The 15,609-nt window shown below is 39.6% G+C and overlaps 1 protein-coding gene across 8 annotated transcripts in view; it reads left to right on the plus strand.

Annotated features, from left to right (window-relative positions):
* The window catches only part of LOC18423039 (transcription factor jumonji (jmjC) domain-containing protein), a 31,200-nt gene that overhangs the window by 14,763 nt on the left and 828 nt on the right, over nt 1-15,609 (plus strand). For all 8 annotated transcript variants that reach the window (XM_088871438.1, XM_088871439.1, XM_088871442.1 and 5 more), the window contains exons 21-32: nt 4,515-4,691; nt 4,817-4,878; nt 5,309-5,387; nt 5,949-6,098; nt 6,198-6,313; nt 10,280-10,388; nt 10,469-10,542; nt 12,399-12,543; nt 13,901-14,050; nt 14,465-14,560; nt 14,731-14,826; nt 15,199-15,410. In XM_088871438.1, coding sequence (XP_088727564.1) covers nt 4,515-4,691; nt 4,817-4,878; nt 5,309-5,387; nt 5,949-6,098; nt 6,198-6,313; nt 10,280-10,388; nt 10,469-10,542; nt 12,399-12,543; nt 13,901-14,050; nt 14,465-14,560; nt 14,731-14,826; nt 15,199-15,410 — 1,466 coding nt within the window. The remainder of the gene's footprint in view (nt 1-4,514; nt 4,692-4,816; nt 4,879-5,308; nt 5,388-5,948; nt 6,099-6,197; nt 6,314-10,279; nt 10,389-10,468; nt 10,543-12,398; nt 12,544-13,900; nt 14,051-14,464; nt 14,561-14,730; nt 14,827-15,198; nt 15,411-15,609) is intronic.

Below are 15,609 nucleotides of genomic sequence, written 5' to 3' on the forward strand. Positions count from 1 at the left end.
AGAAGGTGACTAGAAATGTATTACTGGGTAATAAAATGTACACAAAATGGGACCTTCTTAGAAGGCACCCTATACATCCCCGAAGGGTTTAAAAAATGGTAAGAAAGTGAAATTACAACTCTGAGGAGGAATGTGGGAATCCTACAAAAACATCTAAGGTGCCGTGCCCCTTGGGGAGTTAGAGTAGGCTCCCTATCGAGCAAGAAGATTAGCATCAGAGTTGGCCTTCCTGAGAAGTATGGCACCACGAGATTGGAAAGTCTCATGACAAAAGGGATATCTCTTCAAAAATGTAATCTAGACACCATGGTCATGGAGAGAGACCTGATGCCCAAGCCATGACATTTTTAGAATCCCCTTCAACCACCAGGGTGAGATCCCATGTGATGCGAAATCTACGTAGACCTTCTAGTAGGGCCATGGCTTCGGCTAGATTTGAGTCCGCATGTTCAATGCGGCAGGAATAAGCTTGCAAGTTCATTCCATTGGATGACCGAAAGAGACCGCCTACTCCGGAAGGGCCAGGGTTCCCAAGTGAGCAACCATCGAAATTAGGCTTGATAGAACCTACTTCGGGTGGTCTCCAAAGCAAAGACCTTGAGGTAGTTGGCTTTGTCCCCTGGAGTAAGTTATGCCAGTTTCTATAAGAATCAGATAAAGGGACGCGTTTAAACAAGGTATGGTTCGTGGCTCAAAAGGCCACTGAGTTCCTTTGTCGGCCACTGCGCCAACCGAAGATTTCTCTCCTCTAAATATCATGTGGTTCCTTTCGATCCATAGATCCCATAGTGTTGCTGAAACAGAAGCTTTCCAAAGTTCCCTTCCTGCCTTGGGCCAGGGAGTATTGAGAAAAGCCTGGTACAGGTGCAGAATGGACCTAGGAATGACCCATGTCCACTGGAATAGACCCAACATATAGGTCCAGAAGTCTCCGGCGAAATCGCAGTGAAGGATTAAGTGTGCATTGGATCTTTCAGCCTTGTGCAAGTGGATTCTAAAATTTAGGTTGTTGAAAAGTAGATTTGAGTTTTTATAGAAAATCCATTTAACAAATGCTTCAAGGGCATGCATATGAAGTGAGAAAATTCGTTGAGGACATCCAAATAACAACTGTTTTAAGGCATATATATGACGTGAGAAAAGTTATTGAGGATCCTTTGATCCTAGCCTTATGCTGATCTGGCTGGAGATTGGAATCTAGTTCCTCGTAGTCCCTTACATAGGCCAAGATACAAGATTTTCAAGCAAAGGTGATTGAGGGGTGAATTTCATCTATGATGGTAGCTTCCTGTAGAACTACTGGACAGTTGGACCTGGGACGCAAAACAGAGAGCTTGCATCTTCAAGACCTTGGTGCGCTTGGTGCTCTCATTTGTGTCTCTTCTGATGTTGAACTGAGAGCTCTTTTAGCTAGAGTTAAACACTCTGTCACTGCTGGGGTCTCTTTTAAGTATTGATCCATGTTGTCAAGACTCGGTGGTTTGACTTGGTGAGTCTTGTTTGAGTTTTAATCCTATAAACGTTAGAAAAATAAAATGGATAATATGAAAAATAGAAAAATATGGAAACATAAAGCCATAGTAGTGAATTTCTGGCTCTATTTGACTTAGATCTAGTTAATTTGTCTTGACTTGCCTAATTTTTGGTTTCCAAATGTTCGTTTACTCTTTTGCTGAGGGTATGGCTCTTGATAGAGCAGAATGGTGGAATTGGATTTGTGTGGCCGGCACCAAATAGTTGGGATAAGGTTTAGATGATGATGATAATGATGATGATGATGATGATGATAATGATGATGATGATGTATTAATAAGTTGTTACATTTTCCCTTCTTATTGGGAAATGGGGGCGACAGAGGTTGGATATAATGGCCAGCTCACACCCCCATTGGCTATTATAGAGATTAAAATTGGCTAGAAAACAATTTGGGTTTTGAGTCATCCGCTAAGCCCATATTTAGCATGGACTCATCCCACTTGTGGATTCTAGGGAGTGGTGTCAACTTTGGTTTTATGAGTCACAGTGTTAGTTTTCTCTAGTTCATAATTCGCATATTTCAAAGAGAAGGACCACAAGCGCATATCCAGATGGGGATGATTCCTTGGTATGGATCCCCTCTCCATCTGGTAACTTCTCTGTCTCTTCCTTTTATAATAAACTTTCTCAACCACCAACATCCCCAGTTAATCCCATTTCGGCAACTTCCAAAGTATGGTCCTCCAAATGTCCAAAGCTTTAACTGGGTAGCCTACTGCCAATGGGCCCTCACAGTAGACCAGCTCCAACAAAGAGGCCTCCAGCTCCCCAACAGATGCCCCATGTGCTTGAAAGAGGAGGAGTCCCTCATTTGTTTCTACACTGTAACCTGGCTTTTGAACTGTGGAGTCTTGTCCTTCAACTATTCAGCTTTCTTTGGGCCCTCCCACCTTTGGTAAAGGACCTTATCTGCTCCTGTTCAGGCAGCCACTGGCCTAGGACCGGCAGAATCCTGTGGAAGGCAACAATTGCTGCTACCATATGGACCAGTTGGCTAGAAAGAAACGCGAGGGTCTTCCATGGTAAAAAAAAAGAGGTACCTGTGCTTTTCCATAAGATTACTACTTTAGTAATCTTTTGGGCCTCCACCCAGAAGGACTTTGCCGGGATCCCCTCTAATACTTTCCTCAGCCTTTGGGAACATATCTTACACCTTCAACCTCTCAAAAACCAAAGGCCTCGCAATTGGCAGGCCCCTCCTGAAAATACTATCAAATTGAATTTTGACGGTTGCTCGTTGGGTAACCCAGGCCCATCAGGAGCAGGAGGGGTGTTTCGAGACCGCAACAGCAATATCCTTCTAACCTACTCAGAATTTGTGGCCCATGGAGACTCCCAGTTAGCAGAAGCTTTGGCTCTTCTGATGGGCCTGAAAGGATTTAACCCTTCATGGGGCCTAACCCTGATGGTAGAAGGAGATGCTCAAAATATCATCTCTTGGGCAGCTCGAATCGCTTCTCCCTCTTGGTACCTGTCCAGAACTTTTGATGAAATTCACTATATTTGCAGGGATATCAATGTCATTTGGAAGCATATCTAGCAGACGTCGAACGAGCTCGCCGATCTGCTTGCTAAAGATGGAGCGCGCCTATATGTGGAAGATCCCGACCGGTCTATCTCCTTTTTTGCTCTGGACCACTAAGTGATTCAAGGACTGTAGTTCGGCTCTTTCTTCACACTGTAACTGGAATCGGGCATACTTATAAGCCCCATTTTTTGCCTATACAGTCTTCTTTTTTGTAACCAGGAAACTTCTGTATAGAGCTCCTGGAAAATTTTTTGGACTGAGAGACCATTCTCGTGGGTCGTCTCAGTTTCCTCCCCCCAACAGTTGTACTCTCTCTTCTCTTATAGCAATACAAAGTTTACATTATCAAAAAAAAAGGACCACAAGAGCATAGTTTAAAGAAGAAAGACCACAATTGGGACACAAACTTGGATAGTAGCGAAGTACTTTCATTTGGGAATATGATATTTGCCCCTATGGTTCTTTGTCTTCTATAATTGATCTGACTCATGTTCCTAGAGGGGCTTAATAAGAGTGGAACTATGAATGATTGGAATTATGGTCTTCTATGTTTATTATTCGCTTAGGAGTTTTCATATTATAGTTCTGGTTGTTTGTCATAGATAATGATAACCACTTTACTTCTTTAATTGAATTATCTCTTCTGCCTAAAGAAAAGGCTCCTGCAGACCAGCGTTTTTTTATTTTTTATTTTTCAGTTATGGTTGGATTACCAAACACATATAATTGTCACTACGTGCATATAAAGTTTTTCTTTTGGTTATTGATACATTGCTTGTTAACCCTGTGACATGATGGCAGATTTGTTGATTAGAGCACCTCTAGCGGTTAACATAGCTTCTAGTTGATTAGTTGAACTTGAAGTATTATGTTGTTCCCTTGCACAGCTTTGCACGCTACTCTTTTTAATATCTTTTTGCTTGACTTGCAAAATCAAGTCTGGAACCTGCTATGTGGGATGGTACTCCTTGCCCTTCAAAAATGATTCCTTGCTATGGATTTTCAAGTAGTGAACACTTATGGGACCAAATCTTGAATTTGCTTATCTACCCCTTGGTTTAGGTTTTAGTCTGTTTGGCTGTAATATAGTTGCTTGACCTCTGAAGCCACATATTGGGTCAATGTGGTTCTTGGTTTTCTTTCTATTTCTGAATTATATTGGCGGTGCCAGATCTTGTTTTGCATATAATTTTGTTGAACTTTGTTCTTTTATTGGTTGGTCTTGCAGATGACATTATTCTTTCGCATATCGATGTTGCAGTTTAGAATTAGGTCTTGCCATAGTAGCAGGGATTCTCTTTCTATGCTTATCCCAGAAAGTTTTTGTGCTTCCAATGTGTAGTGATATTACCAGTGTGTATATGCTTTTTCAATAATGGTATATTATGTGCTTGATCTTATGTTCATGAATCTTTTTTTTTTTTTACTTTGGTGAATTTGTTATTATTAGGAAGCTGATTGTGTAATTGAAGATGCTGCAAAGCTTCCATGTAGTGCGTATGTAGTTTTAGAGGAGCTGTTGCTTGAAGGAGCAAGATGGGTCCGGAAAGCATCTCTGGTAATTTCAGGCCATCCCATATCGAGGTGCAAGTTGAAGGATGCTGAGGAAATTCTTGATGAAGCACAGGTATGGGCTACGTTCTTGTGGCATCTGTGCTGACTATTCTTATGAAAGCAATGGTTTCTTTCAGTTTTGATTTTCTGGTACAAGTCTATATGTTATATCTCATGGTTATTATCTGATTGCTGCAGATTCTTAAAGTTTCGTTTCCTGCAATGACTGGTCAACTTATGGATGCTATTGAGAAGCACAAGTACGTTTATTTATTAGTGGTGTTTGTCCCTACTTTTTTGCATTTGTGGATTTTGACTGGAGTTAACATTCATTCCAAATGTGTTGGTTAACCCGTTTTCATGCAAATAATATTTGTTTGGAAAAGTTAACTCTATGGAGAAACAATAATAATAAAACAACTATAATTCAGTTCTGTAATACTCCAAAGGGGAATCCACTTTCTGTTCCTAGTGATGAATGGACAGAGATTAATTTACCTGGGTGAATGTCACGGTGTGGCCACCGCTATTAATTTCCACCGTTCTCCAACAGGATTGGATGGTGGTTTCCTTTTGGCTTATGGGGCATGTATGCTGTATCAATCATTGTATACCATCCCCGATCTGTTTTAAGAGTCATACTCCATGTAGTTAGGTCAATGAGTGGTGTCATGGATACTGTAAATGCAGGGTTTGGCAGAAAGAAGTCCAGATGTTTTTAGGCCAGAAATTGGAGAAATGTTCTTGGCCCCAGTTGTTACAGCTTGAGGTGAACTATGATTAACTTGTGTTTTAAGCTCAATTTACATGGTCATAACAAGTTCACAATAGAATATTTTTTTTTTTTTGAAGAACAGAAAATTATCTATTCCTGTTTCCATTTCCAGTTCTTTTCTCTTGAATGCATGAATGGCAATGTTTATGCATGAAATTATCAGTCTATTTCAGGTGATGTTCAGTACCCAATGGACTGTGGTTTTCCATAGTCCATTGGACTTACCTTAGTTATATTATAATGTGTAAGGTGTACCCGTTGCTTTGTGGGCATAATTGGGGGCTACTAGTTTTGGGTCAGACATACAGTGCTTTATTTTCAGCAGAATTTCAAATGACCGGAATACCTTTAGCAATGGTCGTCATGAAAGTTACACAAGAGATTTATTTTACTGTTTTCTTACTGCTCAAGCTAAACCACTATCCTTTCTGCTGGAAACTGATTGCAAATTTAATGAATCATGATAAAGTGCTTGCATATTGTCCCGGATATTGATTTAATTCCTTTTGGTTATTATTTGGCTTCGTGTAAGTTTTTGGAAGTTTCTGTTTTCAGGAATTTGGGAAAGCTAATGCCTTTGATTGTATGGAACTGGATAGAGTGGGTTGTGAAGTAGCAAAAGTTAACAAATGGATGCTGCACTGCAAGTATATTATAGGGCATTCTGTCGGTGATCCCATTCCATTAGTTGATACACTTGTCGAGGTGGATCACACTCTCTTTTGCCTGCCTTTTTAAGTTGGCTAAAGTGTTCTTAAATTACTGCATTGGATATTGGTTATGAACATGATCGCTTCTTGGCAGATTAGAGATTCACTGGATCTAGCTCTTCGTAGAGATCCCAAGTCAGGCTTTGGCATCTGCAATCAGAGTGCTCCTGAAATTGGAAATGTAAAAAATTATTCAACATGTGATGACAGGTCAGTGGTTTTGTTATCAGTTCAGAATGGTTGTGATTAAGGCAATTGAGTTCTTTTAATAATTAACTGTCCAACTTCAATTTGTTGTTAGCTCATTAAAGAAAATCCACTCCATCGTCACATAAGAATACAAGATTTACTGTCAACTGTTGCTAAGTTTTAGCCTTAACTCTGGTTACTGTATGCAGTTTGGATTCCAGCTACTCTATAAATTCACTCGAGTAAATGTCATCATCTGATGTATCTAATAAAACAATTTTTTTTAGATTATTTCATTTTTCTGAAGAGAGCTGATTTTCGATATCATTGTATTACTTTGAGTCTTTGACACTCCTATTTTGTAAGAAGGTAGAGGTAGGCTGCTTTCCTCGCTCCTTTGAAAGGACCATTCGGCAGTGTAAAGTTGCTTGATGCAAGCTACGAGCTCCATAATGGTCCTTCCACTTCCTCATTTCATCATGGGAAGGGAGAGGAGGACTACAGGGGCCAGCAGCTGGCTTTGGGTGTTTGTTCATGCTTTAGAAATGGACATTTTGATGTTTGCAGTGCCCATGATATTTATCAGAATTTGCCAGTATAAGAAGAAGATGGGGTTATATACATTTAATCGTAGCTATTTATTCATCTAATCCATTTGTAATGCATTGATTAAAGGGGGAAAAAAGTTTTCCTGGCCTCAAAGGATCTCTCTTTAATTAATGAAGATCCTCAGGTAGCAACCTAAAAGAAATAGCTCTTAGAAGGTTGCCTCCTGAACTTTTGATTGATGATCTATATGGAGCCGTAAATAAGAGTCATTGAGGTACCTTTTGTGCCCTCAAGCTCGTGTGTGTTGCAAGGATTCACAATCGGTGTCTGTTATGCAATGATTTAAAAAGCGGCCCGCCTAGTGCCTAGGCATTGCTCAGGCCTTGGCGGCCCTTTTGGGCGGTGGCTCCTTGGGCAGGCTTTTAAGGGCTGCACCTGCCCAGGGGCGAAAATGTCCCTCGTGGAGAGGCATTTTTGTTCTTTTCCCCTTAAATAATGGGGGAAAGAAGGGGGGTTGGGGTGTTAGGTATTACGTGAGATTGATTGGTATTTCAAAGTTTTAAAAAAGCGATCCAAACATCATCCTTTTGGTTTGGATTTGATTTTGTAGATTTTTGAGGCTTATTAGAAGGTTTTTAGGAAGCATTAATGTTAGTTAATAATCTTCATATTTGATATTTTATTGGTTATTGCAAAGTCTTATTTAGGTTCTTTTAGAAGGAGTGATCTGGGTTAGAAGTATGGTTATAACCCGAATCTAAACGATAAAAATTATATAATATATAATTTTTGGGAAAAAGATACCAATGGGTGTATTACCCGATTTTAGAAATACCTTGCTGGTATTGAAGGGAATGTTGCTTCTTGTAAAAAAGTTCCTGACCCTATTAGGGATGAGATCAGACAATATTTGAATTTGGTAAACCAAAAAATGAAGAAAATGAGCTTTGTTATATGAAAATGTCTTCTCCGGGTTCTTCTAAAAATGGTGATCCAGGTTGGAAGTATGGTTATAACCTGAATCTGAATGACAAAAATTGTATAAGGTGTAATTATTATGGAAATGATACTAATGGGGATATTTAGCGATTCAAGGAATACCTTGTTGGTAATAGGGGGATGTTACCCCTTGTAAAAATGTTCATGAAGCTACTAGGGAGGAGATGAAACAGTATTTGAGTTCAATAAAATACGTAAAGCAAGAATAGGGCGAAGAGGCATCAAATAGAGCAACCAACACCCTTTAGGCCTCCAGATCATCTGTACAGAGCAAGCGGGGGGTAGAAGAAGAGGAGGAACATGCAAATTTAGAAGAAACGGATGAGGACGAGCGTTATGTTGAAGAGGGAGATGACTTTGATGGTGGTGGAGTCATCTCTGGTGTATATGATGAGGCTTGCCCCACTTTTTCTGATGATGACTTAAGACTCTTGACGCTTGAGTCTTTGAGCGTATATTTTATTTTTCTTATTTTTTGGTTTCTACTCTTATGTGTATGCCTCTATCATTGTATAGAACTATGGATTATGGAATGGTATGGATATGGATCATGATAGATGGTCTATGAAGTATGGATTATGGATTGTGCCTGTATAATTAATTTACTATTATATTTTGTTTTTGGTTGTGCTAGTGGTCTATTATAAGTTTGCAATGGTTTGGAACCTTGGATTATTGGATTTTAAAAGTTTTAGTATTTTATGATGTATCACCCATAATTCTGGGCGCTCGCCTGGGCGGCCACCTAGGCGCTGGGCGGCCAGGATGCCCATGATCGCCTAGGTGCCGCTTGGAAAAAACACTGTACTGTTGATACAAACATGCTGTGTCCAACACATTGCATCAAAAAGGTTCTCGCTTTTGTTTGGTTTCCTCAAAAAGAAGAGAAAAATGTGGAGGTGAGCCGATGTGGGCTGTTTTTCTCGTGGATCTTTCCTTTGTGCTGTCTAAGGAGTGGTGGGGAGTTCTTGCCAACGTTGCTTAGTCTTGGTATCCGATCTTCCTGCAGGTTCTCTTGGTTTATTGTTTGGCTACTCTTAATGAGATGATCAATATAGTCAACCTTCAAATGTGATGTTTATAGAGCCGTATTATGTTTTTGTGGTGTTTCAAAGGAAGAAGGAACAATTTACCTTGTCTCTTACATTGTCCTTTTTTGTTTTTTGAAGTGTTGATTTGTATTTGTATTATATGAGCTACAACTTAAAAAAATGGCATCTTGGGTGCTTGCTGCAGAGTACGGTTCTCTTAAATTGCCCTTTTCTCTTACGATTTAGAAATTACTTCCTAGTCTCTTTTGTCGTGCCTTTGTCCATAGCTTTAGGCTAATGGCCTGAGTGCAGTTTTATGTCGGGAAGATGCGTCCACTGGCCAACTCTTTATGTCATTTTGGAAGAAAGAAACAAACAAATATCACCATACCCACAGCCATATGTTAGGAATGGAAGTTTGTCTCGTGTATATCTATTCCTAGGGCTAGTTTGGTGAAAGCTTTGGTTGCTGTCGCATACTGACTTTGATGTAACTCGTAGGGGAGCTTGGGCTATCAAGAGCTGGTGATTTTCTTGAGAATGCCTAAGAGGCAGGGTAATCAAAACCTCTGCAGTCTCTGTGGGCATCTTTGATGCCATAGGGCAGAAGCAAGGCCTTGCAAAACCTTATTAGACTTTTCATTTCTTATGCTTAGGATCATTTGGTATGGAAAGTTGTTCATTTGATGTTGTTAGATGGCCCTATAAAGAGACGAAATAACCTTTAGATTGCTCATATCGTGGAGGCATGAAGAATATCCAAGTGTCTATCGTTTACCTCTATGTGCTGGGGATGCTAATCGTGTCATGGATGTGCTCCACTGAGGGAGATTTGGGCCGTACTCCCTATTTGAAGAAGCTGGGAACATGAAAATATGACGAAATGAGCTCCTTTTGAAGAGTTTGAATGAATAAGCTTTGTTTTTGTGAATTTTCAAAAAAAAAAAAAAAAAAGCTTTGTTTTTGTGGAAGATTGATGTACTCCCAAATTCCTATTATTTTTGATACACCCTTTCTTTTCAGATGCGTCCATTTCTTACTTTTTTTTGTTTTGCTGAAAACAACTCAAACTTGTATTTTTAATAATGCTTTCACAAGATGTGCTGAACTGTTGTATAGATTCCGGGTTTTTGGCCGTCTATGCCAACTTGGTATTGGGCTACCATACCAATTGTGTGCTAAACATGTCTCTTACTTATTTGAGATACTGCTGGTTAAGGTCTGGTCATAGAATATAAACCTAATCACAATATTTTGGCACAAGATCAGTCTTTTAAAAAAAATATTTTGGCACAAGAGTGATGGTCTGGTTTCAATTTATTTTGTGTATAACCATAAGTAAGCTGATGTCACCATTTTTGGAATTTGCACATCTGCAATTGCTGACGTGTATGATAAATTGGTCCAGGGGCTCTTGTATGGGGACTGAAGAGGCATCTTTAGACTTGGAACTGTATAAGTGCAAGCTTTTCATGCATATGGAAAATGGGGCTTTTAAAAACAGAAAGCAAACAAAGGTATCTTCTGTGATTAATGATTATATCTTTCAAGTTGTGCATATTATAGATATTTGCAAAAGTTTGTCCTTTTTGTTCAGAATTACAAAGAAGAGTGCCGATTGCTTGATGGATTCGTTCAACTTCTACATGAAGCAAAGACTTTTTATCCAGGGTAAGGACTGCTTTCTATCAAGCTGTACCAACTTGCAGCCTCAATTGTTCTGTTATTTCATATTGAGAGTCTTAGTAAGATTTATTCTTTTATTGTGATATTTTTTTTTTTCTTGAAGTTTGGCATTCTTGTAGTTATTATGACGGTGAATTTGTTGCAATTGATGGTATGGAGCTCTTTAGCCTAACCATCAGCTTTGGGGTTCAAATGCCACATTTCTCCTGCCATAAGAACGTATGCTTTATGGTGGTGGGCTTGTTGATTGTCTCTATGTTGGGATTCAATTTTGGGGTTTTAGTAGTTCATTGATATCTAGAAGTAATGCTGAGGTAAAAACAATATAAAAATAACTGGGATGTGTTATAGTAAAAGAAACCAGTTGGTACATCGTTATGTTTGCAATTTACTGAATTTGCATTTATTCATAAGTTTAGACTTTCCTTGTTTTAGTTTATCAGTAGTGTATGCATATATGTGTGGTAAGAGGCAAAGTTTGACTAGACTGAATGGTTCAGGACTCGTGATAGTTCTGAGCCAAGTATTATTGGTGAAACTTGGCTGAGTCTTATTGAGACGTAGTTGGCTTGGTAGTGATCTGAAGTGAGTTGCCATGGGTGAGTCTTGATTCGACTTGCCATTTATTAAATTCTGATAAAGGTAGAATAGGCATTTACCATGTTTTCTGTGGGTATATTTGGAATCCATGTTAAAAAGGGCAGACTGCCCAGAGCCTAGGCGGTCCAGAGAGCCAAGACGCCTCGCCCAAGCCTAGGCGGCCCAGATAGGCGGGTCGCCTGGGCTCTAGAGAACCCACCTAGGCGGGTGCCTAGCACCCAGCCCTGGGCAGCAGGACCTGCACCCCGCCCAGGGGCAGAAATGCACTCATTGAGGGGCATTTTTAGGTCTATTTTTTGTTAAAAAAAAGGGGAAAATTGTGTGTTTTAAGTTTATTTGAAACATAAACCCCATTAGAGCCGATTTTAGAGACATTTGATGTGCCCTAAGTCCCTAACTCTTGTCTTACATATTATACAGTTATACTGTTAGACTATGGACATTTTCCGTTCTATTGAGCCGCCTAGGTTCTGGGCGTCTGCCTAGGCACTGGGCGGCCTGGAACCCCCCGTCTGCCAAGCGTTCTTTGAAACACTGTTTGGAATCTATGATGAGCAGGAATGTATAATAAGTTCAGATATTGGAAGTTCCTTTTTTCTTTGTGTAGAATTGAGTTTATAATATTGAATCCCATACGAGAGTTCCTAAGGTGGATAAAAGGACCAATTTAGAAGGAATTTTGGGAGTTCTATAAATATTTTGGTTACTTTATGAGGTTGATATTTTATAGACATGTTGAAACTAAGAAATTAATCATATAATATCTACAGGGTGAGTCCAAAGTTGTATTCTTGCTTTTTCTGTTTTTTGGGTGGGTGGGAGGGGAGGGAGGAGGGTGTTGCGGTGGGGTTGTGGAGGGGTGGGTGGGAGTGAGGCCAAAGTTGTATTCTGAGTCAACGAATAGGGTTTGAACCTATTTGATTAGCTTCACCAGGAGAACCTTTTTTGGGCCATCCACTCAGGCTGCCCTTTTTAATCCAGGCACATTTGGAAACGGGCATCTGAAGCAGATCTCTTTTCCGTATATGGTTTGCTTCTAGCCCTTGTATAAAAAATGCCGAGTGTTTTTGTATTTTGGCATTCTATTCGAAGATTCTGTTTGTTAAAGTTTGTGTATATTGTTCTAACCATTTCAAAATCTTTTGTTGCAAAATTTCTCATCTGCTGGTAAAAGTTTTTATTGTTGTCCTTGGAGATACAACTGTTTTCTTGATTAATGAGCTAAATATCTTTTTTGACAGGATTAAAGAGCAGGGCATGGTAGAGCAAATTGTTGAGCTAGCACTGGAATGCCAATCACGCTTAAATGAGACAGTAACTCATGCACTTTCATACCACAGTGAGGATATCAGCTCCATCACAAGAAGTCTTCTGATCGCTATGAAAGTATATCTTCTAGCTCTTGAATGCTATTTTTTAGGGTAACTACAAGGACCGCAACCATTTAGGAAGGAATATAAAGACAGGACCTGGAACACCCGCTTAGGTCATGTGTGGTCCAGAAACTTCAAACATCAGGATAATGCCTAGAGCTATCCTTTTTATTTTTATTTTAAAAATGAATATCCGACCTGTCAATCTTTTTGAAAGTTGTTGACTTTACCTACCTTTCGATCAATTTGCCTTTATGCCCTCTTCTGTATTTTAAACACTGTGAGTGGTTGAACAGGCATTTTAAAAATTTACATTTTCAGCTACTGTCCGGTTATTTACCCCTTTATTTCCCTGGCATCCAGTTCACATTGATCTTGGATTGCATGTTTCTATGTCAAAAAACCTGGTCTTGTATGCTACAAGATATTTGTTTCTTGATTACTAAATCTTCACTACTACCATTGAACTGGAGAATTTAGGTCATTGATTGTAACTTCTTCGACTCATGCATGGGCTTTCCATATTGGAGAAGTATGCCATAATTCAATGGAATATGGTACTTCAAAGTAGCCTCCAACATCTGTAACAGTGAAGTAAAGTTGGGATCAGTTGAACCTAATGTCCAGTAGTCCCCATCCAATGGAATATGGTACTTCAAAGTAGCCTCCAACATCTGTAACTCATGAAGTATGGTTGGGATTAGTTAAATTCAGTGTTTCAAAAAACGCTAGGCAGGTCCTAGGTGGCTTGGGGGGTCCAGGCAGCCCAGCGCCTAGGCGGGCGCCCAGAACCTGGGTGGCCCAGTCGAATCTAAAAAGGATGCCCAGTCAAAGATACTTCTAAAGACTCAAAATCTTCTAAAAAACCCCCAATAGATTTATAAAACATAAAAAATTAAATCTAATATCAATGAGTGATGTTTTAATCAATTTTTGTCAACTTTGAAAAAAAATAATTTCCGCCTTTGGGCGGGGCGCAGGCCCTGGTCACCCGCTTAGGCGGCCGCCCCGGGACTACCTCCCAGATTGGCCGCCTCGCCCAGTCCTTCTGGACCGCCTAGGCGTTAGGCGGCCCGCTTTTTGAATCACTGGTTAAACTATGTCCAGTAGTCCCCATCATGACTAAACTCCAATGTTCCTTATCTGGAACAAATCGTGGATTCCTGTTGGAGGGTAATTTACTCCATTCAGTCATGTATACCTTCTATTCTCGGCTAAATATCTGAGAAAACATGATTGTATTGTGGTCAATGTTGCTGTTTCATGATTTATTATAGACTTCCACAAAAAGTTTTGAGGGTTGATTATAGAATAAGTTCTCTCTTGAGACGCCTGGAATAATGTATCTGAAGATGTGTCGACCTGCTCAGGCAGTTGAAGTAGTGGGAATCCATGATAATCACATCCGCTGCAAACTCAAGCTGGTGTTGAGTAGGCATTCATGGAAAATGAAAACCAAGAGACTTTTAGAGGGTACAAAGAAGCCCCTTGTCCAGCAGATTCGGAATCTCTTAAAGGAGGTAAATTTCTATTTAATTTCCGTTTGTGTTGAAGTTTCTTTCTGATTGTTGCATGTTGATGAACTTTCTTTCTGATTGTTGCATGTGCTAAGTCTCTCTCTCTCTCTCATGCATTTTAGAAATAGTACTGTGTTCAGTGTGATCTTGGGTAAGGATATAAACCAATTTATTTCTCTAGCAGATGGAATTTATTTTTAAACTTTACTTGATAAACTATATATGTAAACTTAAAACAAGTTCCTCATTTTAGTAAACAAGCTCTATTGTGATGGCTTTTACTTCTTGAAGCATGACTGCTACTGGTTATTGCTTTTTTGGACTGTCTTTTAATGACATTTGATGTGTGAAATTACTTTCAGATTTATCTTTCTATCTAGGTTTTGAGTTGCTTACACAAAGAGTGTCATTTAACAGGGATCATCATTAGATATATCTTTGGAGGATCACTACTTACAAAAATTGAAGGAATTGGAAGGCATGTGTTCACAGTGGGCTAATCGTGCCAAGCAGGTAAGGCAATGGATGATAAGATCTTGCCAGTGGGATTCATGGCCTTTTACTCTGTATTTTTTTTTTGTAATGTGTAATTTGGTAGAAAAAGTTCTAAAACAAACTTTTCCTTTTCAATATACTTGGAGGAGAGTATGAAGAAACTTGTTTCTAAGACTCCGTTCTTGCAGGTTGCTTCTGATTATGGATTACTTGAGCTGGATAAAGTATTTCAGCTTATTACAGAGGGTGAAAATTTGCCCATCCACTTTGAGAAGGAGTTGGAGGTAAATCTCGTCACATATTTTCTAGTGCTTGGTTGGAGTGAAAATTCATGGTTTTCTGGGCAAAATCATGAATATTTTCATGAATTAGACTGGGTTTGACAGGGTTCTAGGATGGGCTTTATGAATATTTTTTTTAATAATTATAATGGCCATTCCAATTTAATTTATTTGAATATATGATTTGGATTAGCTTTATGAGTTTGCATGGTTCCATCCTTTTGAAGGAAAATATTACATTTTCTAGGAATCAATGCCTGCTGTAATTTGCTCCAGATTGCGATCTCAGTTTTGGCTGCTGGTCCAAATCCCTCTGATTTACTTTTTCCTATTGTCATGTATTTTTTATTAACCGTGCTTCCATCGCTTATGCAGTTACTAAGAGCTCGGAGTGTACTTTATTGCATTTGCCGGAAGCCCTATGATCAGCGAGCGATGATTGCCTGTGACCGTTGCAACGAATGGTATCACTTTGATTGTATTAATCTTCAAGAACCAGCTCCGGAGGAATTCTTTTGCCCTGCATGCAGACCACTGCCAATAGAGGAGTTTGCATGTCCAACCCCATCAAAGGACCATGAGAGAAGGTCTCTCTCTCTCTTGCCCCAACACCCCCCCTCCTCCCCAACACCAAAAAAAAAAAAAACAAAAACCAATGCCATATGAAATTTTTAAAATTTTGAAGCAATCAAATTAAGACCAGACTGGCCGGTTCCGACTGGGAATTTGTGAACCACTTCCCCAACCGGTTGGTTAGGGGGTCCTAAACCAGGGAGAGCTCTGAAT

This window comes from Amborella trichopoda, chromosome 7, assembly GCF_054954075.1.
Source record: "Amborella trichopoda isolate Santa Cruz 75 chromosome 7, AtrichopodaSantaCruz75HAP2 v2.0, whole genome shotgun sequence".
Taxonomy (NCBI): Eukaryota; Viridiplantae; Streptophyta; class Magnoliopsida; order Amborellales; family Amborellaceae; genus Amborella; species Amborella trichopoda.